This window comes from Tachyglossus aculeatus, chromosome 18 (assembly GCF_015852505.1).
Source record: "Tachyglossus aculeatus isolate mTacAcu1 chromosome 18, mTacAcu1.pri, whole genome shotgun sequence".
Lineage (NCBI taxonomy): Eukaryota > Metazoa > Chordata > Mammalia > Monotremata > Tachyglossidae > Tachyglossus > Tachyglossus aculeatus.
The window spans coordinates 9,358,883-9,383,616 of record NC_052083.1 but is presented as its reverse complement, the minus strand read 5'-3'; the positions used below and the strand labels follow the sequence as shown (position 1 = coordinate 9,383,616).

The following is a 24,734-nucleotide window of genomic DNA, read 5'->3' as shown; positions in this document are numbered from 1 at the left end:
CAGATGAGGTCACTGAGGCCCAGAGAAGTGAAGTCAATCAATCAGTCAATCGGTCGTATTTATTGAGCACTTACTGTGTGCAGAGCACTGTACTAAGCGCTTGGGAAGTTGGCAACATAGGGAGACAGTCCCTACCCAACAGTGGGCTCACGGTCTGAAAGAAGTGACTTGCCCAAAGTCACCCAGCTGACAAGTGGCGGAGCCGGGCTTTGAACCCGTGACCTCTGACTCCGCAGCCCGGGCTCTTTCCACTGAGCCGCGCCGCCTGCCTCCCAGCCCCCAAGGGCTCCCCGACCCCTCATCCCCCATCTCTTCCCTTCCGTGTGTCCCCAGGGTACCGGGTCCTCGCCGCCGCCCAGACCCCCATTCTCTCCAACGGCCTCGACTGGGCGGGAAAATCCAGACCCCGGTGGGAATTCCCACCTCGCGCGCGCCTGAAGACCCCGCTCCTCCGGAACCTCGTCCACCTGAGTCCCGCCATGTATTCCATGGTCCAGCCCTCCAGGAGGTCGCCCCAGACCCAGGGGGGCCTGCCGAGTTCCCCTTTCCGCCACGTGGCCCTCCTGGTTCTACACCGCCTGTCCCGGGCCCTGCTCTTCCCCTCCTACTGGGCCCTGGACCGGTTCCTGGTCTGGGGCAGGCCCAACTCCTGGGCTATTGGGCTTCACCTGCTGACCGCCCTGGTGGGCGCCGCCATCGCCCTCCTCCTCCTCCTGGCCACCCTGCCCCTGGCCTTGCTCGGCCTACTGCTCTGGCTGCCCCTGCAGTCCTGCCGCCGCCCCTTCTGCTACGCCCCCCCTCCTCCCGACGGCTGGGACCCCCCCGCCCCGTGGCGGCCGTCAACCGACCCTCCCCGCCGCTTCGGCTTCCTCAGCTCCAACCTGTGCCTGATGCCCGACGGGCTGGCGCGCTTCAGCAACCTCCCCCACAGCCAGCGGCGGGCCCGGCAGGCGGGCCGGGTGTTTGAGAAGTGGAGCCGGGAAGGAGGCGGGGGCTCTGCCTACGGAACCACGGGCAGTAGCCCCCGCCCGGAGCCGGGGGACCTGGGGGAGGTGCTGGCCACCCTGCCCGAGGAGCTGGATTTCGTGTGCCTGCAGGAAATGTTCGACTTGCGGGCGGAGGACCGGTTGGTGCGGCAGCTGGGGCCGGCCCTGGGCCACGTTCTCTATGACGTGGGCGCTGCCGGCCTCCAGTCTGGCCTCCAGCTCAAACTTCTGGGCAGCGGGCTCCTGCTGGCCTCCCGCTACCCGCTACTGGCTGCCCACTTCCTCCCCTTCTCCAACGGCTGCCGTGAGGATGCCCTGGCCTCGAAAGGACTGCTCTCTGCCCAGGTAACTCCCCCTGAGGAAGAGGAAGAGGAGGAGAAGCCACCTGGGCCCTGGGGGGGGATGAGGTTTGGCAAGGAGGAGGTCGGGGGGTGGTGGCCGGGCTGAGGGGTTGGGACTTCTGTGAACGGTCATGGCATTGCAGGTTCAGCTGGGCATGATGGATGAGCGGCGGATAGTGGGTTACTTGCACTGCACGCACCTTCACGCCCCTGAGGGTGAGACGGGGGCACCGTGGGGAAGGAAGAGGGAGGAAGGAGGGCAGGAGGAAAGGTCAGGCTTGGGGAGGTGACAAACTGCCGGAGGCGTGTGTCGAGAGGTGTACAGGAGACTTTTGTCCCATTCAGTTGACTCTCTCCAACCCAGAAGCCCGCGTGAAAACCCAACCCCTCCTACTGACATGGTCCCCCTCGGTCCCAGCTTCTAACTCTGCCTTCCCCAGCCTCGCCTTCATTCGTTCCCCCACCCCACCCCCATTGGAAGCCCTCGTCACAACTCGAGCCCCGCCTGGCCAAGTTCGGCCCGCCCAGCTGGACCGAGTCCAGCTGGCACAAGTGTGGGTGCCCTTGCAACCCCTCATAAGATTCTTGCCATTTGTGAGACTGGGCTGAACTGGTAATCAGTCAATCAATCAATTGTATTTATTGAGCGCTTACTGTGTGCAGGGCACTGCACTAAGCACTTGGGAAGTACAAGTTGGCAACATATAGAGACAGTCCCTACCCAACAGTGGGCTAACAGTCTAAAAGGGGGAGACAGAGAACAAAACCAAATATACTAACAAAATAAAATAAATAGAATAGATATGTACAAGTAAACTAAATAGAGTAATAAATATGTACAAACATATATACATATATACAGGTACTGTGGGGAAGGGCAGGAGGCAAGATGGGGGGGATGGAGAGGGGGACGAGGGGGAGAGGAAGGAAGGAGCTCAGTCTGGGAAGGCCTCCTAGAGGAGGTGAGCTCTCAGTAGGGCCTTGAAGGGAGGAAGAGAGCTAGCTTGGCAGATGGGCAGAGGGAGGGAGGGCATTCCAGGCCCGGGGGAGGACGTGGGCCGGGGGTCGATGGCAGGACAGGCGAGAACGAGGCCTAACGGTGAGGAGATTAGTGGCAGAGGAGCGGAGGGTGCAGGCTGGGCTGGAGAAGGAGAGAAGGGAGGTGAGGTAGGAGGGGGCGAGGGGATGGACAGCCTTGAAGCCCAGGGTGAGGAGTTTCTGCCTGATGCGCAGATTGATTGGTAGCCACTAGAGATTTTTGAGGAGGGGAGTAACATGCCCAGAGCGTTTCTGGACAAAGACAATCCGGGCAGCGGCATGAAGTATGGATTGAAGTGGGGAGAGACACGAGGATGGGTGATCAGAGAGAAGGCTGATGCAGTAGTCCAGACGGGATAGGATGAGAGCTTGAACGAGCAGGGTAGCGGTATGGATGGAGAGGAAAGGGCGGATCTTGGCAATGTTGCGGAGCTGAGACCGGCAGGTCTCAGAAGGGGAGAAGGGGTCCGTGCCTCCCAGTTACAGACGAGGTTGACGTTGGAAGGAGCCGGAGATGACCCCTCACTGTGTCCCTCACCAGGGGACGGACATGTGCGTGCTAAGCAGTTGTCCCTGCTCCTGGAGTGGGCTGAGAAGTTTGAGGCAGAGAACAGCAAGGCGGGAGATGCCGTGGCCTTCAGCGTACTCATGGGCGACCTCAATTTTGACAACTGTTCCTCAGGTACCAGGGTGGGTGGCGGCAGGAGGGAGGGAACGTGCCCCTCGGTTCGGACCCTGTATCCCTGAGAATCGACTGGGTGGTATGGGGTAGAAGGGGATTAAGGGAACATCTCAGTTTCTGGCCTGCTCCCCAAGTCTTGGGGGGAGGGGGGCACACCCCATTCTGAAACGAATCTGGGTGCCGGTGAGGCAGATCGCCTTCTAGACTGGGAGCCCGCTGTTGGGTAGGGACCATCTCTATACGTTGCCAGCTTGTCCTTCCCAAGCGCTTAGTACAGTGCTCTGCACGCAGTGAGCGCTCCATAAATACGATTGAATGAATGAATCGCACCCCTAAGCGTAGCCACGGCCCTTTCTCCACAGACAATGCCCTTGAGCAGAAGCACGAGGTGTTCAGTTGCTTCACGGACCCCTGCCGCCTAGGCCCCTGCTCCGAACAGCCCTGGGCCCTGGGTATGCAGACACCCTCCTCCTCCTCCTCCTCTTCCTCCCCCTCCTCCTCTTCCAGCAACGGGAGCCTAGAATCCGTGGCTCCGGCCCTTCCAGTATCCCCGCTACCCCTACCTTCCCCCCACCTGGCTGGTCCGTCCCTCCGTCTGCTTGGGAGGGGAGGGAGGCGTTGGAGCTGACACCCCTCCCCTCCCCAGGCACCCTGCTGAATACCACCCAACTCCACCACCCTGTGGCTTCTCGCCCAGAGGCGCTGAAGAGGTAACGGAGGGGGCAGGGGCGAGGGAGGGAAGGCGCCCGGGGCCTTCGAGGGGGCGTTAAAAGGACCTCTCTTTCCCCACGATTCCCTCTGGTGACCGCTCCCTAGTGCTTTGGCGGAGGAGGATGGACGACGTACTTTCCTGGCTCATCTCCCCACCAACAGCATCCCCCTGACACGCTGGCAGGGCCGGAGGATTGACTACATCCTGTACCAGCAGGGCCGTCCCTCCCAGGGCCAGCTGGCACCGGTTCTCACTGCCGTGAGTACCGGCGGGGGGCTGGGGCGGGGCTGGGGGCCGGGAAGGGGCAGCCGAGACCCTCCACTCTCCCCCCCCTCGTTGCAGACCGTGTCGCGTGTGACCTTCAGCACGGCGCTGGCTGGCCTCACCGACCACCTGGCTGTGGGGCTGCAGCTGCAGGTGGCCCCGGTGGCCCCGAGCCCCGTGAAGACCAGCTAGAGCAGGAAGCGGGCCAACCTGGAGCCCGGGCGTGAAGGAATCTCGTGGTAACCCGGGCAGCCTTGGCTCTTCTCCCCGGGGCGGTGGGACCCAGGATTTAAGCAGGCCAGGGGAGGGGTTTCGACCCTTTATTACTGCCTGGCAGGAGGCAGGGCAGAGGGCAAAGACCCCCCCACCCCCAACACACCCCACCGCCCCCATCTCAGTCTCCCCAGCCAAGGGACGCGCCGTGCGCTAGTCGGCGGAGCCTGAGCTTGGGGTGGGCACCGCCGGCTCCTCTTCACACAGACTCCTGAGCCCGCCGGTACTCAAAGACGCTGCCGCGCTCGGGGAAGCGGCTGGGCTCGGAGGGCTGGGCAGGGACCGCCGTGACCTCTGCCGGGTCCCCATAGCCCCCTCCACCCGGGGTCTGCAAACAGAAGACGTCCTGGAGAGGGGAGCCAAGAGGAGGGTCTCTGACCCGGTGTCCAAGAGGGGTGCGGGCAGTCTTGCTGTTCCACGCCCTCCTCGGCCCTCCCTTCCTCCTACCCGGAATAAACCGTCCCTGACCCAGGCGGACGGATGTTTCCAGCCCATTTACGTAGATCCGAATGTACGATGCTCTCCTGACCTCGAGGGGTGTAATAAAATGATCTTGCTCTGTAATGGAGTCGTTCGGTATGGTGGGGGAGGAAGGCGCTTGGTTTCTCAGGAGGCAGGAGGGAGCCCGGGACCGTTCCCCATCTTTTCTGTCATCACAGGAATCGGCCCAGTTCCTAACCCTACCTATCCTCTCCCTGCCCTTACCCAAGCCTGGGCCCCACGGAGGCATGGGAGTCGTGTCTCACATCACCACCCTGCCTGCGTGTCTGCCCTACTCCGCTATCCCAGCCCTGAGTTCACTCTCAGCAGCCCTGCCCGCCCCCGCAACCCCCCAGGACCACTCACCCCTGGAAACACCTGGACAGAAGTCTTCCCCCCCAGGTTGATGGCCCTTCCGTCCCGTCGGATCAGCAGGTTCAGGCCAGGGGCCCCTGGCTTCCCTCCTGTAGATAAGAGGTGGGGGGAGTGGGCACAGGCCCAGGACTCTCTGGGCTCCGAGGTCAGTGTGGAGCCGGGGATGGAAGCGTCAGGGCTGGAAGTCCGGGGGAGGACTAGAGGTGGGTATTAACCTTGGAAGGGGAACCAGGGGGAGAGGGAGAGGTCTTGGTCCAGGGCCCGGGACAGGGAGGGGAAACGGGCGGTGGGGGGGGAAATGGTCTCACCTTCCAGGCCGTAGGGACGGAAGGCACGTCGCTCAGTCAACACGGACAGCAGCACCTCCTCCCGGAAAAGCAGCTCCCGCACCACGCCGTCCCCGCCGTGGTAGCGGCCCCCGCCCCCGGAGCCTGCCCGCAGCTCAAAGCGGCGTAGGATCACGGGGTACCTGGGGCGGGAACGGCGGCGGGGCCCCCATCCTGACTGATGCGCAGAGGCCAGCGGGGACACGCGGGCCTCTGCGAGCAGCCTCTTCTCCTCCCACCGGGAAGCCCGTGCCATCCCGGATCTCACCTGCCTTCCCATTTCCTCCCGCCCCTCCCGGCATCCCCCCGCCTCCGCCCTCACCGGCTCTCCAGGATCTCGGGGTCGGTGATGCGGGTGTTGGTCATGTGACTGTGCACCCCACTGCGGCCGTGCCAGCCGGGCCCCGCGCCCGTCCCACCTGCCACCGTCTCGTAGTAGCCCACGTGCTCATTCCCAAAGGTCACGTTGTTCATGCAGCCCTGAGGGAACCGTGATGGGAGAGCACGAGGATGAGCCACGCTCTGGAGCTCCCTCCTCACCCCCACCAGCCGCAGGATCCCTCCCTCCCCTCCAGGCCCCAGATCCGGGACCCGGGGTCACCCTGAGAGATGGGCTGCCCCGTGCCCACCCGCCCTCACTCCCACTCTGAGAGGCGGGTCTGACCTGCGAGGCTGCACAGGCCCCGAAAGCCTGGAAGATGACGTCCACCACCCGCTGGGAGGTCAGCACGTTGCCCCCGACCACGGCTGCCCCGGGAGACGGGTCCAGGATGGAGCCCGGGGGGATGACCACGCGGACTGGGGCCAGGCAGCCCTGGTTGTGGGGGAAGGCAGGAAGACAAGATGGGTGGGAAGAAGACTGGAAAGTGGTTCGGGAGGCACAGTGGGCCCACGCTGGGTGAAGGGAAGCGCTCCCGGGAGGGCAGGACGGAATGTGGCCCTCCGGGCCCATCACAGCGTACCGTGTCTACACCCAGGCTGCCCAGCCTTGGGCTGCCCAACCAGGCAAATGGCGATCACGATGGGGAAAGGGAAGATGGGGTGGACGTGGGGCACTAACAGGGAAGGCCGAGACGGATGAGGTGGAAAAATACGGACGGACCGGAAAGATGGGAAACCCAGAGACACGTCACGGTGACCCTTTCCTCCCCTCTGTTCCTGCGGAAAATCCTGGCAGTTGCCCGCCTCCCACGGCCCCGGAAGTCAGGTCGCCAACCTCGTCATCATCATCATCCTCAGGGATTTACCGAGCACCTCCCATGTCCAGTGCAGAGCACTGGCCTGGATTCTATCGAGCACATTCAGCAGGAACTAAAGGCAAGAGTCCAGCCCCACAGCGCTTGCTAGTTATTCAGATCTCCAGGGAACGATCTGGAGGTGAGATCCCCCACCACCCAACAGGGATCAAACGAGAACCCCCTTCCTCGGCCCAGCGGACCCTGGCTCCCCGCTCTCCCGGCTTGCGGTCCTCTAGATGGCCTGGCTCTCCAGACTCACCTGCCTCCTCTTGTCCGTGGCCGTGACCAGCCCCCTCCGTGGCTCAGCGACCTCTGGCTTCCCAATTCCCACAGCTCTTGGAGCCCACGCCTTGCAACCCGCTTCCTCCTTCCCCGCTCCCGGGGCGCCGCGGCCCCTTCCTCTCCTCGCCACCGCCCCTCCCGCTCAGGATCTCCCGGTCGTCGCCCTTCCCCAACCCCGGGTCACCTGGTTCAGGGGGATGTCCTGGCCCACCATGCAGCGCAGACAGTAGATGAGAGCCGACAGTGTGATGGCCCGGGGAGCGTTGCAGTTGCCAAACACCTCGGGCCCCGAGCCGCTGAAGTCAAACACGGCGCTGCCCTGATGGTCAGTGGGCGACGAGGTCAGGACTTCCCCCGGCCCCACCACCACCCCATCTCCGCCCCTGGCTCGCCCGTCCCCGACTAGGTCACCTGGTCCACGTCCAACTGCACACGCAACCGGATTGGGGTGCCGTCATCCATGTAATCCTCCGAGTCCAGCTCCAGGGGCAGGCCGTCCCTCTGCCGCCGGGCCCCAAATGCCCGCAGCATATCCCGCACAGCCAGCTCTGCGTTCTCCTGGAAGTCAGAGAGCAGCGCAGCAGGAGAAATCATCATCATCATCATCACCATGGCCGCCTTCATTAAGCGCTTCCTATGGGCCAAGCACTAGGGTAGACGCAGGTGGACGCAGTCCCTGTCTCACATGGGGCCACACGACAGGGAGAGGAGGAAGAGTGAAAAGAGGGGAGAGGGGAAGATGGCGAAAAGATTTGAGGAGAGATGGGGTGGGACGGAGGAGCAAGGGAGGCCCCGCTACCTTCCCTGGCCTAAGGTGTTCAGATGTCCTTCGTTAGGCGGGGTGGTCACGCTTTGGGGCTCTGGTTCAAAAGACCTGAGGCCGCAATCCCTGAAGGATCCCACTTCCGACCCGGGAACTGGAGAGGATCCCTCTGGCCCCCGTGGCTACTGCCACTGCCCTCCCCTAGCGAGGAAGAGAAGGGAAGAAATGTGGCCTAGCGGACAGAGCACGGGCTTGAGAGTCGGGATCTGGGTTTTAATCCCGGCTCCGCCACTTGTCTGCTGTGTGACCTTGGGTAAGTCGCTTCGCTTTTCTGTGCCTCAGTGACCTCATCTATACAATGAAGATTGAAACTGTGAGCCTCACGTGGGACGGAGACTGTGTCTGACCTGATTTGCTCATAACCATCCCAGGGCTTAGTACAATGCCTGACACATAGTAAGCGCCTAAAAAATACCACGATTATTATAATTATTCTACTTCTCTAGTGGTAGCAACAACTACTGCTGCCATCGCTACCACCTCGGCAGAACTTAGAGGCCCCTTAGAGGACATAGATTTCATAGACTCGAAGGACAGGGTCTGTGTCTAATTCCCACCTGCATACCCTTTGCCAGAGCTTAGTACAGTGCTCTGTATGGAGTAAGTGCTTAATAAATACTATTACTACTACTCCCTGGGGCTTCCGATGAGCGTTTCCAGCTCAGACAGGAACGTAACATCTGGCTGGGCCAGAGACTTCCATCGGTGGCCTGGAAGGGCCAGGTCCGGCTTGCCCATTCCTTCTGGCCTCCGGCCGCCAACAGCCGCCCACTTCTGCCCATTGCTGAGACCGTGCCGGGGGAGGGCCCACTGCCTTCACCTAGGTCATGCCAATAACCCAGGAAGGGTAATGGGGGCAGTGGAGGTAGAAGACAGGGCTATTCAGGCTTGTGAATCTATCTGGGTCTCCGTACGCATGCCCGTGTGCTCTTCTCTTTGGACGCCTGTGTCTGTGGGTGACTCAGTGCAGGGGTACTCCCCATTTTGGCCTCCCTCACCCCTTTCTGACCTCCTTGTTCCCTCTTCCTTCCCCCGTCCCACCACCCTCTCTTCTCCCCTTTCTCTGACTCTTTGATTCCTCTTCACTCCAGAGGTGCCAGTTCCACGGGGAAGAGGACAGGGGCAAGGCAGGCAGCCTTAGTTGGTCCCCCTCGCCCCGTGAGCCTGCAAAGGGCCAGAAGCAGAACCGACGGCTCGGTGGCATCAGTGGGCTGGCGCTGCTGACAGCGCAGATGCCCAGCCTGGCCCGGTCCTCTTCACCAAGTTTTCGGGGATGGTCCGGGGATGGCCCGGTGGCTCCCCAGGCCCCGGTGCCAGAGATGACCTCTCAGCCACCTGCCCTCGGCCGCCCAGACAGCCTGAGGGATGTCGCCCTGGGACGTTGGGACCGGTTTCCCCCGGCGCCTCGTCTTTCCCCGTCCGGAGCTGCCGGTTAGGTGGCAACGTTTCCCGGTCAGCTGTGCCCCGCCTTGGATTGGCAGCAGAGCGGTGGAGACTTAGCATCCTCTTCCCTTTTCCTCCCTCCCCGCTTCCTTCTCCTCCTCCCTTCCGGCCTCACGCCCTCAAAGCTCCACCCCAACTCTACCCCCAGGTTGCCGCTCCCATCTCTGGCTCTAGTTTTCCGGACTTAGTTCCCGGTCAGCCCCACCTCACCGTCCCACTCTGAGGCGCCAAGCGGTGGCCCTCCCTCACCTGAATATGGGCCATATAGGCTTGTACCACCTCCAGCCCGTAATGGTCTATCAGCTCCTGCACCAGGAGGATCCCCTTCTGGTTGGCTGCCACCTGAGCCCGCAGGTCCGACAGGTTGTCATGGAGATTGCGGGTCCCACTGCAGCCCGGGATGAGGCCAGGCGCCCTCAGCGCCTCGGTCACGGCTGGAAGGGGCGAGGGAGGGTCAGGGCCCCAGACGAGTCCCGCCGGGCCCGGCCCCAGGTTCTTTTCCCCACCCCTGGGCTCCTCGCTGCCCTCTGACCTTGGTTCTTTTCCCACACTTCCTCCCCTTCCCACCTCTCCCCGCCACTGCAACCATCGGCCCCCTCACCCTCTTCCTGGAAGATGCCGTTCTGCACCAGTTTGAAGGAGAGGAAGATAGCACCTTCTTGCTGCAGGGTGGTGGAGTGGGGGGGCATGGAGCCTGGAGTGATGCCCCCAATGTCGGCGTGGTGTCCCCGGCTGGCCACAAAGAACACCGGCTGGGCCTGGTCAGCCCAGAACACCTGCGAGGGGGCAGGAAAAGACGTTGAGGGGGGAGGCTATGCCCGTCTATACCCATACACACACATACACTCTCGCACTCTCTCTCTCTCTCCCCCCACCCCTCCCCAAACAACGCACACAGGATCGGTCCTCTCGCCCCAGATCACCTCAGAAGCACCCGCGAGGTCCGCTCTCCCTGGGCTTACCGGCGTGATGACCGTGAGGTCGGGCAGGTGGCTGCCCCCGGCACTGGGGTGGTTACTCAGGAGGACGTCCCCGGGTTTCAGGTCATCTCCCCGGTGCCGGATCTGCAATCGCATCAGTGGCCCAGGACCACGGTAATAATAATAACCACATCCCTGGCATTTGTTAAGCGCTTACTATCTGCCAAGCACTGTACTAAGCGCTGGGAAGATACAAGGGAATCAGGTCCCACACGGTGCCCACAGCCTAAGTAGGAGGGAGAACAGGTATTGAATCCCCACTTGCATTCATTCATTCAATTTATTGAGGGCTTACTGTGTGCAGAGCACTGGACTAAGCGCTTGGGAATCAATCAATCAATCAATCGTATTTATTGAGCGCTTACTGTGTGCAGAGCACTGGACTAAGCGCTTGGGAAGTACAAGTTGGCAACATATAGAGACGGTCCCTCCCCAACAACGGGCTGAAACTGAGACACTGAGAAGTGAGGCCCGTGCTCTTTCTACTAGGCCATGCTGCTGAGGGGGGGGGATATCACATATTGCTTGAATGGGGAGGGCCAGGATAGGGGAATGGGAAAACAGGAGGAGGCGGGAAAGGATGGGAAAATGCGGGGTCGGAGGGGCAGACCTGGAACTGAACCGTCTCCTGCATGGCTCCCAGGTGAACGGGGATGTGTGGGGCATTGGAGACCAGGCCACCCTGGGGTCCAAACAGGGCGCAGGAGAAGTCTAGCCGCTCCTTGATGTTGGTGGAGATAGCCATGCGCTGCAGAATGCGGCCCATCTGCTCTGGTGGCGGCGGAAGGGGAGAGGCAGGGGACCGTGAAGACTTCCGGAAGGCCCCACAACCCAATAATTCCTTCCCTGCCCTGCCCAGGCCCTCCCTTCTCAGTCCGCTCCTCTGAGGCAGGTCCCTGCCCAATCCCCTCCCCATTCGTTCTCCCCACCAACCCTCTCTTCCCAGCAAGGTGATGTGGCCCCTGGTCAACCCCTCAATAATCAGTCGATCGATCGATGGTATTTACCGAGTGCTTACTGGATGCAGAACACCGTACTAAGCCCTTGCTTTCTAGGTGTCTGTGAGAAGGGATCAAGGAGTGGGGATTGGAGGAGAGGGCTGCTGAGGTCACTCACCAGCAATGCTCATGAAGCGGTGGGAGAAGATGGACAGCTGGACGGGGTCCAGCTCGGGGCCCACTGACCTCAGGGCTTTGGTCCCCACGGCGATGCGCAGATCCCCTCCCTCGGTCACTGCCACCTGGCAGCCAGGCTCCACCAGGACCGTGCTGTGGGGAGGGGGCAGAGCCATCACGCAACCCTCCCCATCCCCATCAGGACAGAAGACCACAGGCGACAGCGTCCCGAGTCAGGCCCGCGATCCGTCCAGCCCAGCGCCTTGACTCTCCTGGGGGCCACTGGTCACTTGGCATCCGTCTTGGAGGCTACGGAGGGATCCTCTACCATCCTTAACTTTTCCTCGCACAGCCCGTTACGGATTCTCATTCGTGTATGTATCCAATCCCTCCTCCAGCCCACCGACTGCTGGCATTAGTCCCAAGGGGGACTAATTCATCATCATCATCATCATCAATCGTATTTATTGAGCGCTTACTGTGTGCAGAGCACTGTACTAAGCGCTTGGGAAGTACAATTTGGCAACATATAGAGACAGTCCCTACTCAATAGTGGGCTCACGGTCTAAAAGGGGGAGACAGAACAAAACCAAACATACTAACAAAATAAAATAAATAGAATAGATATGTACAAGTAAAATAAATAGATAAATAAATAGAGTAATAAATATGTACAAGCATATATACATATATACAGGTGCTGTGGGGAAGGGAAGGAGGTAAGATGGGGGGTTGGAGAGGGGGACGAGGGGGAGAGGAAGGAAGGGGAGGAAGGAAGGAAGGAAGGAATCTGCTCTGGTGGCGGCAGAAGGGGAGAGGCAGGGGACTAATTGAAGCATCCAGGATGCCAAATGCCTCCCAGTTCTGCCCCCTCAAGCTGTTTCTCTGAATCTTACCGGGGTCTGGTCACCCCACGTCTCCCCCTCTTCAGGCCCCCACCTGTTGTTGTCGATGATGAGGCAGGGTCCCAAGAGCCCGTGTCCCCCGCCTAGTTCTTCCAGTAAATAGACCGGGGTCTCCTGGTATCCCCCCTCGAAGTAGCACTGCGTTACCTGGGGAGGTAGGGGACAACAGAACAAGGGTCACGGATGGGCAGACCAGTGGATTAGAGAGAGGAGGAAAAAGAGGCAGGGGAGGAGGAGGCCATTCCCAGAGGAAAAGAGGCAGGGCAAGAGAGGAGGAGGTGAGGGAGGATGAGAGATGAGGTAGGGGAAGATGAGAGAGGAGGCTGGGGGAGGGTGAGAGATGAGTTGGCTTACAGTTTTAGACTGTGAGCCCACTGTTGGGTAGGGACTGTCTCTATGTGATGCCAATTTGTACTTCCCAAGCGCTTAGTACAGTGCTCTGCACATAGTAAGCGCTCAATAAATACGATTGATTGATTGGGGGAGGGCACGGGTCTCACCGTCTCCACACGGGGGGGCCCGGAGGGTCGGGACCGGGGGGCGGTCTCTGGGCCGACAGCAGAGATGCCTCTGCCCCTCACACGCACATTGTCCACGACGACCAGCCGCTCGGGGATGGTGAAACCGAATTCCTTCAGGTACCTGCCACCCTCAGACGAAGAGGAGAGACGAGAGAGCTGGGGTGTCATGGGGAGGGATTCCTGGGCAGCAGGGGACAGGGAGGGGAGGGGGAGGACTTCTATACCAAGGCCAGGGAGCGGGGGTCAGATGGCAGGGTCCCATGTGTGGCCAGGAGCGGGGGTTAAGGGGCACGTACCGGCTTGTAAACGCAGCCTGGAAGTCCCCGGCCCGGGGAGAGCTGGGGGAGGGCGGGTGACCCTTAGCGGAGCACATGAGGGCACAATCGGTGCCCTGGTAGCGCAGGTGCAGGAACGCCTCTGTGTGGATATGGACCCTGTGGGGGCATGTGGGAGGGTGGGTAATAATAATAATAATAATAATGGCATTTATTAAGTACTTTCTCCATGCAAAGCACTGTTCTAAGCGCTGGGGAGGTTACGAGGTGATCAGGTTGTCCCACGGGGGGCTCACGGTCTTCATCCTCATTTTACAACTGAGGCACAGAGAAGTGAACTGACTTGCCCAAAGTCACACAGCTGGCAGTTGGCGGAGCCGGAACTCGAACCCATGACCCCTGACTCCAGAGCCCGTGCTCTTTCCACTGGGCCGCGCTGCTTCTCAAGCTCAAGCTCAGGGTAAGCTCAACGGTCCTTCCCTTCTCCCTAGAGCTCCGCCAGGATAGTTCATCCTCCCCTGCCCGGGGACCACCAATCAATCAATCAATCAGTGGCATTTATTGAGTGCTTACTGTGTTCACAGCACTGCACTATACGCTTGAGAGAGGACAATACAACAGAGTTCCTGCCCGCAAAGGAGCTCACAGTCTAGTCAACAAGACAGTATCATTCAGAAGCAGCGTGGCTTAGTGGAAAGAGCCCGGGCTTGGGAGCCAGAGGTCATGGGTTCTAATTCCAGCTCTGCTACTTGTCAGCTATGTGACTTTGGGCAAGTCACTCAACTTCTCTGGGCCTCAGTTCCCTCATCTGGAAAATGGGGATGAAGACTGTGAGCCCCCCGTGGGACAACCTGATCACCTTTTATCCCCCCCAGAACTTAGAACAGTGCTTTGCACAGAGTAAGCGCTTAACAAATGCCATTATTATTATTATTCATCCATTCATTCAGTCGTATTTATTGAACACTTACTGAGTGCAGAGGTCCGAACTAAGCACTTGGGAAGTCTAATACAACAATAAACAGACGCATTCCCTGCCCACAATGAGCTTACACGTCGCCATCACCCCTTCTCTCCAAGCCCACCCATATCCTGGGTCTACCTGGGGAAGATTAACCTCTGAAGCGGAAGGTCCTCAAGGGGAAGAACTACTATTTGTATGTTCCCAGGTATGGCGGAAAGAGACAGTGCTTTGGACAGGGCTGTCGGCTGCCAATTAATGCTGCAGTTGCCTCCATCCTGTCCCACCTAGAAGTCCTACCTATCTCTACCCGTGCGTCCAACCCGCGGACAGGTCCCAAGGAAAACCCGTGCCAACCTTTCGGTCAGGCCCTGAGGAATCCCTATGCCCACCCTATGCCAGGTACCTGGAGAAGCCCTGGGCCTGCAGGGCCTCCACGCATTGTTGCTCCAGGCGGGCGATGCGCTCGTCAAGCTGGGGGAAAACTTCCGCCACGTAGGACAGAGAGCACGGCTCCTGGGCTTCGTGCACCACGTCGGCCAGGGCCAGGCCCAGGGCCGACAGCAGCCCACTGTGCCTGCGGAGGAGTCGGGGGATCACTGCGGCGGGCAGGAGGGGCTCAGGGAGCTCTAGGATCAACCCTCATGCTCGCAGGAGATGAAGAGGACAGCCGGTCTGGGGAGGGGTGTGAGGAGCATGTGCAGGGAAATCCCTTCCAAGAGAGGGAAGGGGGCAGGAGAGGACGGAAGTGGGGGAGAGGGGGTGACCCACAGGGAATGTATCTGTTTATCGATTTATTGTACTCTCCCAAGCGCTTAGTACACGGTAAGCGCTCAATAAATACGACTGACCGATTGACTTGGGGGTTGGGGATGGCCAAATGAGGAAGAGGAAGGACCCAGAGGCCCTCACTGGAACCTCAACCTCCTTAATCCCAAACTTCTCCCCGCATGACCTACCCCCAGGCCTCGGCCCCACTCCTACTTGTGAATAAAGACGGTCTTCATGCCCAGGTTGCGGGCAATGGCGCAGGCGTGCTGGCCCCCTGCCCCTCCGAAGCACGCCAGGATGTGCCGCGACGTGTCATGACCTTTGGCCTGTGGAACGGTGAGTAGGGGCTGCCGTCCCAACCCACCTCCCAGTTACCCCCTCCCCTTCACCCGGGGCCCTAGAGAGCTCGGTCAGCCAGGCCAGGCCAGGCCCTTACCGTTCTCCAGCAGACCACCTACCTTGGACCTCCCCCCAACCCTCTGCTCAGGGGCACCTGAGGGGACCTTGGCTGGTGCGGTGGGGAAGGGTGATCGAGGCCATTCAGCACCTGGGGCTTCCGCGAGGGATCTTTCCGAGTTTCTGGGCCAGGGAGCCGTGACGAGGGGCAGGCACGGGGCCAGGGGCGAGGGGAATACCTGGGTGAGGGCACGGATGGGCCGGCACATGGCCTCGTTGGCCACGCGCACAAAGCCCATGGCCACCTCCTCGGGGGTCATGGGACCGGCCGGGCCCGGCGACTGGGCCAGAAAGGCGTTGACTTCGGCCACCACCGGCTCCAGCGCCCGGAAGGCGGCCCCGCGGGACAGGGGCTGGTCCTCCCCCGGTCCGAAGATGCGAGGGAAGAAGTGCGGCAGCAGACGGCCCAGGCACAGGTTAGCGTCGGTCACCGTCAGGGGCCCCCCTGCGGAGGAGCAGACACCACCGGCAAACGGTGGGGAGACGGGGGGCGGGCGGGGCACGGGGCAGGGAGGGTATGCGGAGGGGCCGGGGGATAGGGCCCTGCCTGGGCTAAATTTGGGGGACCGCCCCCTCAAACCCTGACCTCCATAAACAGATCTGCTGGTGGGCCGGGGCTCATCCTTAGGAAGGAGCGAGTCTCCGTTAAATGCCCAAGAGGACCCTGGGCCGGAGTGAGCAGGCCCGATCAGACCGTGGCGACCAGGGCAAACCCAGGAAGAAGCGGACCTGCGAGTGGTGCCCCATATTTCTGATGCCCACGAGTCTCTACGTGGACAGGGGCAAGGTCTCGGCAGGGAAGAAAAGGGGCGAAGAGGGTCTGGGGATGAAGCAGCTCTGCCACTTGTCTGCTATGTGACCCGGGGCAGGTCACTTAACTTCTCTGGGCCTCCGTTGCCAAAAATGGGGACTGGAGGCCGTGAGCCCCATGGGGGACATGGACGGTGCCCTGATTATCTTCTACCTGATTAATCAATCTGATGACCTTGTATCTACATCAGCGCTTAGTGTAAGCGCTTAACAAATACCATCATTATTATTATTATTGTACCTACTCTAGCTGGCACGTACTAAGTTTTTAACAAATACCACTTAAAAAAAAGGAGAGAGGGAAATGGGGTGAGGCTCATGGGACGGTCAGAAGTGGGTATCACGAGCCAAGGGGGGACAAGGTCCTTACCTTTCCGGTAGCAGGCTGGACCCGGGTGGGCTCCAGCAGATTCCGGACCAACCACAAACAGCCCGGATCTGGAGGAGAGAGGAGGGGAGGGGAGGGAGAACAAGCCTCTCTTTTGAAGACAAGGGAAAGGAGAAGCGGTGTGCCCTAGTGGATCATGCACAGGACCTGGGTTCTAGTCCTGGCTCCGCCGCTTGTCTGCCGTGTGACCTGGGGTAAGTCACTTTTAACTCCTCTGTGCCTCCGTTACTTCATCTCTATAATGGGGATTAAGCCCGTGAGCCCCGTGTGGGACGCGGGCTGTGTCCGATCTGATGACCTTGTATCTACGCCAGCGCTCAGAACAGTGCCTGGTACATAGTAAGCACCTGACGAATACCATGAAAAATACAGGATGAAGCCCAGCCCTGGGGAGGTGGAGAATGGGAAGGGTAAGCGGGCAACTCAACTGAAGTGGGGGTGGGAGGGGAGGTTGAGGGGCTAGGGTGAGAAGGGGAGAGGACGTGGCGGGAGGCGGGAGATGGGCTGAAATTCCAGACCTGAAGAAGAGGCGGGAACCTCCGCCTGCGGCGACGGTGTTAATATCCAGCTGGGGGGCCTGGATGTTGATCCCCGCTGTACTGGCCTCAAACACGTGTTCGTACTCACCGGCAAACCGGCTCACATCAGTGGACGTGCCTGGGGGCAGAGGGCGGGGTGGGAGAGGGCAGGGGGCTGAGGGCCAGTTGCAGAAGGAGGGAGAAGCAGGGCGTGGAAGTTCCTCACTCCCACTTCTCTTTCTACAAGTGAGATTGGACCCTGGAGCCCCTTCTGATCACGGCTCTCTCTCCATCTCCCTGCCCCGGGACCCCCTCAGGGGGACCACGGGAGGGAATGCCCCGGCCGGGGCCCAGATGCAACTCCAGCCTTCTCCCCGCCGTCCCCCCGACCTTACCTCCCATGTCAAAGCCAATGACCGGCTGGCCCAGCTCCGAATCGAAGGTGGTGACCGCGTAGCCCACCACGCCGCCGGCCGGCCCGGAGAGGATGGCTCGAGAGCCGCTGAAGGACGCCATGGGGGTCAGGCCCCCGTCCGAGCGCATGAACAGTACCTGCACGTCCTGGCCGCACGGGAGGGAAGGGGGTGGGGATCAGGGAGAGGCCCCGGGAACTCTAGAGGAGGGGAGAGGAGAAGAAGGATATCGGGGGAAGGGAAGGGGAGAGGACGGGGGGAGGAAAAGGAGGGAAGAGAGTGGGAGAAGGAAGATGGAGGGGGAAGGGAGGAGGTTCTAGTGGCCACAGGTACCAGGGCCAAGGGAAAGAAGTGAAAGACGTAAGGGGCGTGTGGGGGGCTGAGGCGGGAGGGAGGCCCGACCTGGAGCTGGCCGGAGAAGCCATCTCGGAAGCCCCGCACGTAGCTGTGGATGGCGGGGGTCAGATAGGCGTCGGCGCAGGCGGTGAGTCCTCGGGGCAAGATCCGGACCATGGGCATCACCTCCGCTGACAGAGACACCTGCTGGAAGCCCAGCTCCCGGGCCAGCTGGCCCACCTGCTGCTCGTGCCTTGCCCACCTGTACCGACACACCGGCGGTGGGGGCACAGGGGCGCGGTGCCCCGGGCACCCCTCCGAGACCCACCTGCAGCCCCAGGCCCTTCCGGCCGGCCCCTGTTCCTTCCCCAGGAATATTTCTCCCCTGCCCCTCCCTCCCCAACGCCCGGTGACCCCTCCTGACCACCCCTGACCCTTTCTACGGTATTTATTAAGCACTGGGCTCTAAGCACGGGGGTTGGATGCCGCCCACGCCCCCAGTGGAGCCCAAAGTCTTAATCCCCACTTTACAGATGACATAACTGAGGCCCAGTGAAGTGGCGGAGCTGGGTTCGGAGCCCAGGTCCCTCTGACTCCCAAGTCCGTGATCTTTTCACTAGGCCCCGCTGCTTCAGATTCCCAAACTCCGGCTCCCCGTACGCCCACGTGTCCAAAGCCCTAGCGTCCCACGATGTCCTGAGCAACACGGTTCCCGCCTACGCACTTGGAAGCGAGGAGAGGGGGAAATTAGATTCGGGATTAGGAAGGAGTAGACGCTAGGTGGCCCCCGTGCATTGTGACTGGCCACGGCCGGGCCCTGGCACAGAGACTTCCCTGGCACAAACAGCAAAGTCTTTGTGCCCAGGCGGGCGCGGGCCCCCCGGGAAGCCCCCGAAAGGCAGGAGGGACCACAGGTGCCGCTGGGCCTGGGGCAGACGGGGCGACTGCGTGGCTCAGTGGAAAGAGCCTGGCCTTTGGAGTCAGAGGTCATGGGTTCGAATCCCGCCCCCGCCACGTCTGTTGCGTGACCTTGGGCAAGTCACTTAACTCCTCAGTGACCTCACCTGTAAAATGGGGATTAAGACTGTGAGCCCCACGTGGGACAATCTGTGGCACATAGTAAGCGCTTAACAAATGCCATCATCATTATTATTATTATTATAGACTCCTGGGAGGCTAGGGAGGAGAAACTGAGGAGAAGAGAGTGGGTCAAGGAGCAGGAGGAGACAGGACAGACAGGGGGTGGACGAGGAGAAGGCAGGAGGGAGGAGATCTGTGTCCCGGTCTTGGTTCTAATGGGGAAGGCCCAGTCTCCCCTCCCCTTCCCCAAACCTTCCCTGACCCCACCCAGCCCAAAGCATCCCAATCCCTCTCCCTCCCAGCACAGGCCGAGCCTGGCGGAAGGAAAGAGCTTGGCTGTGGCAGTAATAATAATAATGATGATGGTGTTTATTAAGCGCTTACTATCTGCGAAGCACTGTTCTAAGCGCTGGGGAGGTTACAGAGTGATCGGGTTGTCCCACTGGGGGCTCACAGTCTTAATCCCCATTTTCCAGATGAGGGAACGGAGGCCCAGAGAAGTGAAGTGACTTGCCCAGAGTCACACAGCTGACAATTGGCGGAGCCGGGATTTGAACCCATGACCTCTGACTCCAAAGTCCGGGCTCTTTCCACCGAGCCATGCTGCTTCTCTAGCTCTAGCGGGGGGGAGTGGGGGACAGGGTCAATCAGAGAGTCATCCCCCTCACCTTCCCCACCACCTGGCAGGTAGACCCTCTCCTGTGTAAGACCCCCCTCCTTTCCCCACCCCTTCCTGTAGGCCCGCCTCACCCCTCCCCACCTCCCGCAGTTCCTCCTGGGTTTGGGAACAGTGCTTTGCACATAGTAAGCGCTTAACAAATGCTATCATTATTATTTGGGGACAGGCCCCCTCCTTCCTCTCCCCCTCCTCCCCCTCCCCATCCCCCCCCCGCCTTACCTCCTTCCCTTCCCCCACAGCACCTTTATATATGTTTGTGCAGATTGATTACTCTATTTATTTTACTTGTACATATTTACTATTCTTTTTATTTTGTTAATATGTTTTGTCGTGCATCTCCCCCTTCTAGACTGTGAGCCCGCTGTTGGGTAGGGACCGTCTCTGCATGTTGCCAACTTGGACTTCCCAAGCGCTTAGTCCAGTGCTCTGCACACAGTAAGCGCTCAATAAATACGATTGAATGAATGAATGAATGAATCTGAGTGTTGACAAATTCACTGTGGGTTATGCATCAGAGCGCCAGTCAGTCCCTGGAGGGAAAAGACTCTTTTTTTTCATGGTATTCGTTAAACACTTACCGTGGGCCAGATACTGAACTAAGCGCTGGGGTAGGTAGATACAAACCAATCAGTCCGTGTCCCCCAAGGGGCTCACAGTCTTAATCCTCATTTTACGGATGACGTAACTGAGGCCCAGAGAAGTTAAGTGACTTGCCCAAGGCCACATGGCAAACAAGCGGCAGAGCCGAGATTAGAACCCAGGACCTTCTGAATCCCAGGCCTGTGCTCTATCCATTAGGCCACACTGCTTCTCTATCTCTCCCTCCCTTTGTCTCCGTTTCGTACAGTAAGGTCTTTGAAGGCAGGGATCGGGTCTACCAACTCTATTGTATGAGAAGCAGTGTGGCTCAGTGGAAAGAACACGGGCTTTGGAGTCAGAGGTCATGGGTTCAAATCCCGGCTCCGCCGATTGTCAGCTGTGTGACTTTGGGCAAGTCACTTCACTTCTCTGTACCTCATCTGGAAAATGGGGATTAAGACTGTGAGCCCCCCCCCCATGGGACTACTTGATCACCTTGTAACGTCCCCAGGGCTTAGAACAGTGCTTTGCACATAGTAAGCGCTTAATAAATGCCATTATTACTCTCCCAAGTGCTTACTGCAGTGCTCTGCACATAGAAAGGGCTCAATAAATAGCACTGATTGATCAACTCATTAATAGGAGGAGGACAAAGAGGAGGAGGAGGAGGAGGAGGAGGAGGAGGAGGAGAAGGAGGAGGAGGAGGAGGAGGAGGAGGAGAAGGAGGTGGCAGTCCAGCCTTGACCCGGGTAACTCCACCGCGCCCGGCTCCAGGCTCACGTGTAGGAGTGCATAAGCACCACTGCTAGGCTATGGATTCCTCGGGCCAACAGTCCCTGGAGCTGGCCCCGGAGCTGGGACAGGTCCACCGGCTGCTGCACTTCCAGGAGGTCTCCTGTCGATCCTGCAATCAGTCCATTGATCGGTAGAATTTGTCGGGCGCTTACTGTGCGCAGAGCACTGTACTAAACTCTTGGGAGAGACGGTAGAGTTGGCAGGCACAATCCCTGCCCTCGAGGAACTCATAAATCTACCCGCAGTGGAGGATGGGGTGGTGTTGGGCCTCGAACCATCCAACGCCCCCCCAGCCTCCTTCCCAGATCCCAGATGTTTTAGGGACAAAGAGGGGTGGGGAACTGGGAGCCCTGAGGGAGCTGGGGGAATCCGTTGGATGTGGGAGTGAGGGCCAAAGGGGACTGTGAGCCCACTGTTGGGTAGGGACTATCTCTATATGTTGCCAATTTGTACTTCCCGAGAGCTTAATACAGTGCTCTGCACACAGGAAGCGCTCAATAAATACGATTGATTGATTGACAGAGCTCTGGGCCCTGGATCTGCCAGGGGGAAGAGGGGGTGGGGGGCACCCACCTGTAAGGAGCGGGCCACCTCCTTGGCCCCCGTGGTGTAGCACAACCCTCTCCTCCACCTCCACCACCTCCTCGTACAGGACCTCCGGCATGGCCACTGCCTGGGACCGGGAGGCGGGATCAGGGCACAGGCAGAGAAAGGGGTAGGTGGGCAACAGGACTCGTTGCCCCCCTCCCTTGCCCCTTGGCCTTCATGCCCAAGCTGGGTGGGAGGAAGGGGCCCGTTTAGGAGCCGTCAAGTGTGCAGGGATTTAGGTGGCACGACCCTGCCTTCCAGGGTAGAATAGGTGGGGAAGCTTAGAGGCAGTAGGGAGGGTCGGCCCGGGACCGAGGCAAGGGTAGCCATCCTCCCCCTTCGATAGCCACCTTCCTTGGACACGGCCCCCCGCCTTTCTGGCCCCCCTTCCCCGGGCCGCCAGGCGCCTGTCCACATCGCCATCTGCCTCGGGACAATCGGCACATTCAGGAGTCTGGGCTAAAGTTTCTCCTTTTTGCTCTTTGGTGTTGGAAGAAGCTGTAACGGAAGAGGGGGAGGGAAAGCGAGCGGGGCACAGGGCCGGCCCCAGATCCAGATCCCCAACGGGAGGAGGGGGCATAATGGAGGGGCACCGGAGGTCGAGTGCTGGGCAGAAGGGACTGACTCATCTGGCCCCCGGCCAGGCCCAGGGAAGGAAGTCCAGGGAAGAAGAAGGCCCAGGGAAGGAGGTGGGGGTGGTGCCGTGGGAGGCGGGAATCCTGGACTCCGCTCCCGTCACTCCATAACGAATGGACTCCTTCCTCAGGCCAGCTGACCAGACTTTCCTCAGATGCCTCCCCTGCCTGGCTGGACTTTCTGCCGACCTCCTGTCAGCTGCTCCGGCCAGGGCCCCGGCCCTCCCTGAACATGAGGACTGGGGGGAAGGGATAGGGGAGCTGGAGCGAGGGTGGGGATGGGTAGAGTAAGTGGGGAAGCTCAGGGGTGGTAGAGAGGGCCGGGGGGCCCGAGAGGAGAGTCGACCGGGTCGAGGGAAGGGTCACGGGGGCTCACCAGGTCAAAGAGGTCAGGGCGAGCCTGGGAGCCAATATGCAACAGGTCCCGGAAGCCGCGGGTGATGAGCAAGGCCAGACGCTCGCCCTTGCGTTCCAGTAACGCGTTGGTGGCTACCGTGGTGCCCATACGGATCCAGCCGATTCGCCTGGTGTCCAGGGGTTGGTCCCGGGGCAACGCCACGCCTTCCTCCTGCGGCCACCCGGGAATTAATCTGGCCACCATCTTCTCTGACCCTCCCACACCCCCCAGCCAACTCGAGGCCGCCTCTCCGAGACCCTCCGGCCCACACCGCCTGTGCCCTCGACTTCCCCGCGCCGTCAGATAGGAGACAGCGGCGGGCCGAGGGGACACCGGCTCCGGCCCGAAATCCGGGCCTACCTGCGCGGCCGCCCCGGCCCAGGCGTGCCCTCTCTCACCTGCTCCAGGATGCGGCGGATGCCCTCGGTGGGGGCGTCCCGGTAGTTGGCGGGATCCTCCGACAGCAGCTTGAGCACTCGGATGCGGCCCCCGGGGCAGCGGGCAAATACGTCCGTGAACGTGCCGCCCCGGTCGATGGCAAACTGGAACTTGTCGCCGGGGTCGCCGGCTGGGTCCAGGTCGGACAGCGGGTCGGTCATGGTGCGGCCGGGCTCCCCGAAGGACTGCGTGAGAACAGATGCCCGGCGCTTCGAACGGTGCCGGGCACATGGTGAGCGCTTGACGGATTCCATAATGCTAAGAGACACGAGGGCTGGACGCGGCTACCTGGGAAGGTGGGGGACGGGGCCAAGTGTGTCCCTTAGCCACGTTGGGGTTGAGTGGGCAACCTTGGGCTGGCACGGGTCAAACCCCTGAAGGCTGGTCCGTTCCCACAAGCTGGGCAAGGGGGGCAAGCGGTGTCCCGCCGGGTGGGGGGGCCCCAAAGGGGGTCCCGAGGGGAGTGAGGGTGGGGGGGTCTGCAGGGGGCCGGTCCCTGGGGGTTTCCCGCTCTGTCCGGGGCCGGTTGGGGTCGGGGGTCGGGGGCCTGGGGGCACGCACCTGGACGGGCCGCTCCGCGCTGGCCGGGGGCCGCAGTCTGAGCCGACGGCCCGGCCCCTCCTCCTCCTCCTCCTCCCCCTCCTCCTCGTCCTCCTCCTCCTCGTCCTCCTCGTCCTCCTCCTGCCGGGACCCGCCCCCTCCCCTCCCCTCCCGCGGGGCTCTCTCGGCCCACGTGACTCCCAGCCCAGCCCCCTATCCGACCTCCCCACCCCAGTCCCCCAACCGACCCCCATCCCGGCCCCCTTCATGACTCCCATTCCAGTCCCCCATCCAACCCCCCCATCCGACCCCCTATCTGAGCCCCCCATCCGATCCCCCATTCCAGACCCCCATCCGACCCCCATCCCAGCCCCTTACATGACTCCCATTCCAGTCCCCCATCCAACCCCCCAACCGACCCCCTGTCTGAGCCCCCCAATCCGATTCCCCTTTCCAGACCCCCAATCCGATTCCCCTTTCCAGACCCCCATCCGAACCCCCATCCGATCCCCCATCCCAGCCCCCTACATGACCCCCCCTTCCAGCCCCCCTTCCAAGCACTAATTCCAGTCCCCCATCCGAGCCCCCATTCCAGCTTCTCATCCCAGCCCCCCAATCCAGCCCCCTACCCGAACCCCCATCCCAGCCCCCCATCCCAGCCCCCCATTCCAGACCCTCATCCCAGCTCCCCATTTGAGCCCCCCATTCCAATCCCCCATCCAACCCCCATTCCAGTCCCCCATCCAACCCCCCATCCCAGGCCCCCATTCCATCCCTCCATCCCAGCTCCCCATCTGAGCCCCCATTCCATTCCCCCATCCAACCCCCAATTCCAGCCCCCCATCCAATCCCCCATCCAGCCCCCCATTCCATCCCCACACCAGACCCCCCCCCCATCCCAGCCCCCCATTCCATCCCTCCATCCCATCTCCCTATCAATCCCCGGCCTCTTCCATTCACCCCTTCCTGTCCTGCCTCCTCCTCCTTCTCTAGTCCGGCGGGCAGGAGCCCGAGAGGACACTCCAGACTGGGCAGGAGCGGAGGTCCTCATCCCTGAGGGAGGGTGTGGAAACCAACTGGAATTCCAAGAAAATAATAATAATTCTGGTATTTAAGCGCTTACTGCGTGCCAAGCACCATACTAAGCTCTGGGGTGGATACGAGCAAATCGGGTTGGACACAGTCCCCGTCCCACGTGGGGCTCACGGTCTTCATCCCCATTTTACAGGTGAGGAAACTGAGGCACAGAGAAGTGAAGCGACTTGCCCAAAGTCACACAGCTGACAACTGG

At 60.9% G+C, this 24,734-nt stretch overlaps 2 protein-coding genes across 4 annotated transcripts; one reads left to right on the top strand and one right to left on the bottom strand.

Moving 5' to 3' along the window:
• Positions 1-336: 336 nt before the first annotated feature.
• LOC119940287 (sphingomyelin phosphodiesterase 5-like) lies at positions 337-5,326 on the top strand. Of its 2 annotated transcripts, XM_038760465.1 has the most exons (8): positions 337-1,331; positions 1,471-1,543; positions 2,907-3,047; positions 3,410-3,499; positions 3,694-3,757; positions 3,864-4,017; positions 4,102-4,262; positions 4,956-5,326. In XM_038760465.1, the coding sequence occupies exons 1-7, from the start codon at positions 480-482 to the stop codon at positions 4,213-4,215; spliced, it is 1,488 nt and encodes a 495-aa protein (XP_038616393.1). In that variant the 5' UTR covers positions 337-479; the 3' UTR covers positions 4,216-4,262; positions 4,956-5,326. The 2 variants fall into 2 exon arrangements, with proteins under 2 accessions (XP_038616393.1, XP_038616392.1); XM_038760464.1 differs by lacking the exon at positions 4,956-5,326 and having other exon boundaries at positions 4,102-4,860.
• Positions 4,399-23,501, bottom strand: OPLAH (5-oxoprolinase, ATP-hydrolysing). Of its 2 annotated transcripts, XM_038760462.1 has the most exons (27): positions 23,465-23,501; positions 22,864-23,112; positions 22,445-22,636; positions 21,419-21,518; positions 20,831-20,954; positions 17,779-17,974; positions 17,359-17,524; positions 16,964-17,102; positions 16,428-16,495; positions 15,427-15,692; positions 15,005-15,117; positions 14,427-14,597; positions 13,081-13,218; positions 12,764-12,905; positions 12,298-12,410; positions 11,360-11,511; positions 10,854-11,014; positions 10,226-10,327; positions 9,865-10,039; positions 9,513-9,697; positions 7,409-7,555; positions 7,182-7,316; positions 6,142-6,291; positions 5,800-5,957; positions 5,460-5,620; positions 5,143-5,240; positions 4,399-4,642 (listed from the first exon to the last, which is right to left on the bottom strand). In XM_038760462.1, the coding sequence occupies exons 2-27, from the start codon at positions 23,062-23,064 to the stop codon at positions 4,496-4,498; spliced, it is 3,900 nt and encodes a 1,299-aa protein (XP_038616390.1). In that variant the 5' UTR covers positions 23,065-23,112; positions 23,465-23,501; the 3' UTR covers positions 4,399-4,495. The 2 variants fall into 2 exon arrangements, with proteins under 2 accessions (XP_038616390.1, XP_038616389.1); XM_038760461.1 differs by lacking the exon at positions 23,465-23,501 and having other exon boundaries at positions 22,864-23,199.
• Positions 23,502-24,734: the final 1,233 nt, after the last annotated feature.

Coding starts and splice junctions, on each gene's coding strand:
- LOC119940287 (XM_038760465.1), top strand. CDS start 480: ATGTATTCCATGGTCCAGCCCTCCAGGAGGTCGCCCCAGACCCAGGGG. Junction 3,500..3,693: donor CGAACAGCCCTGGGCCCTGG/GTATGCAGACAC, acceptor TCCCCTCCCCAG/GCACCCTGCTGAATACCACC. Junction 4,018..4,101: donor TGGCACCGGTTCTCACTGCC/GTGAGTACCGGC, acceptor CCCTCGTTGCAG/ACCGTGTCGCGTGTGACCTT.
- OPLAH (XM_038760461.1), bottom strand. CDS start 23,157: ATGGAATCCGTCAAGCGCTCACCATGTGCCCGGCACCGTTCGAAGCGC. Junction 10,328..10,853: donor AGGAGACGGTTCAGTTCCAG/GTCTGCCCCTCC, acceptor ATGCGATTGCAG/ATCCGGCACCGGGGAGATGA. Junction 7,556..9,512: donor CCTATATGGCCCATATTCAG/GTGAGGGAGGGC, acceptor TCTGACTTCCAG/GAGAACGCAGAGCTGGCTGT.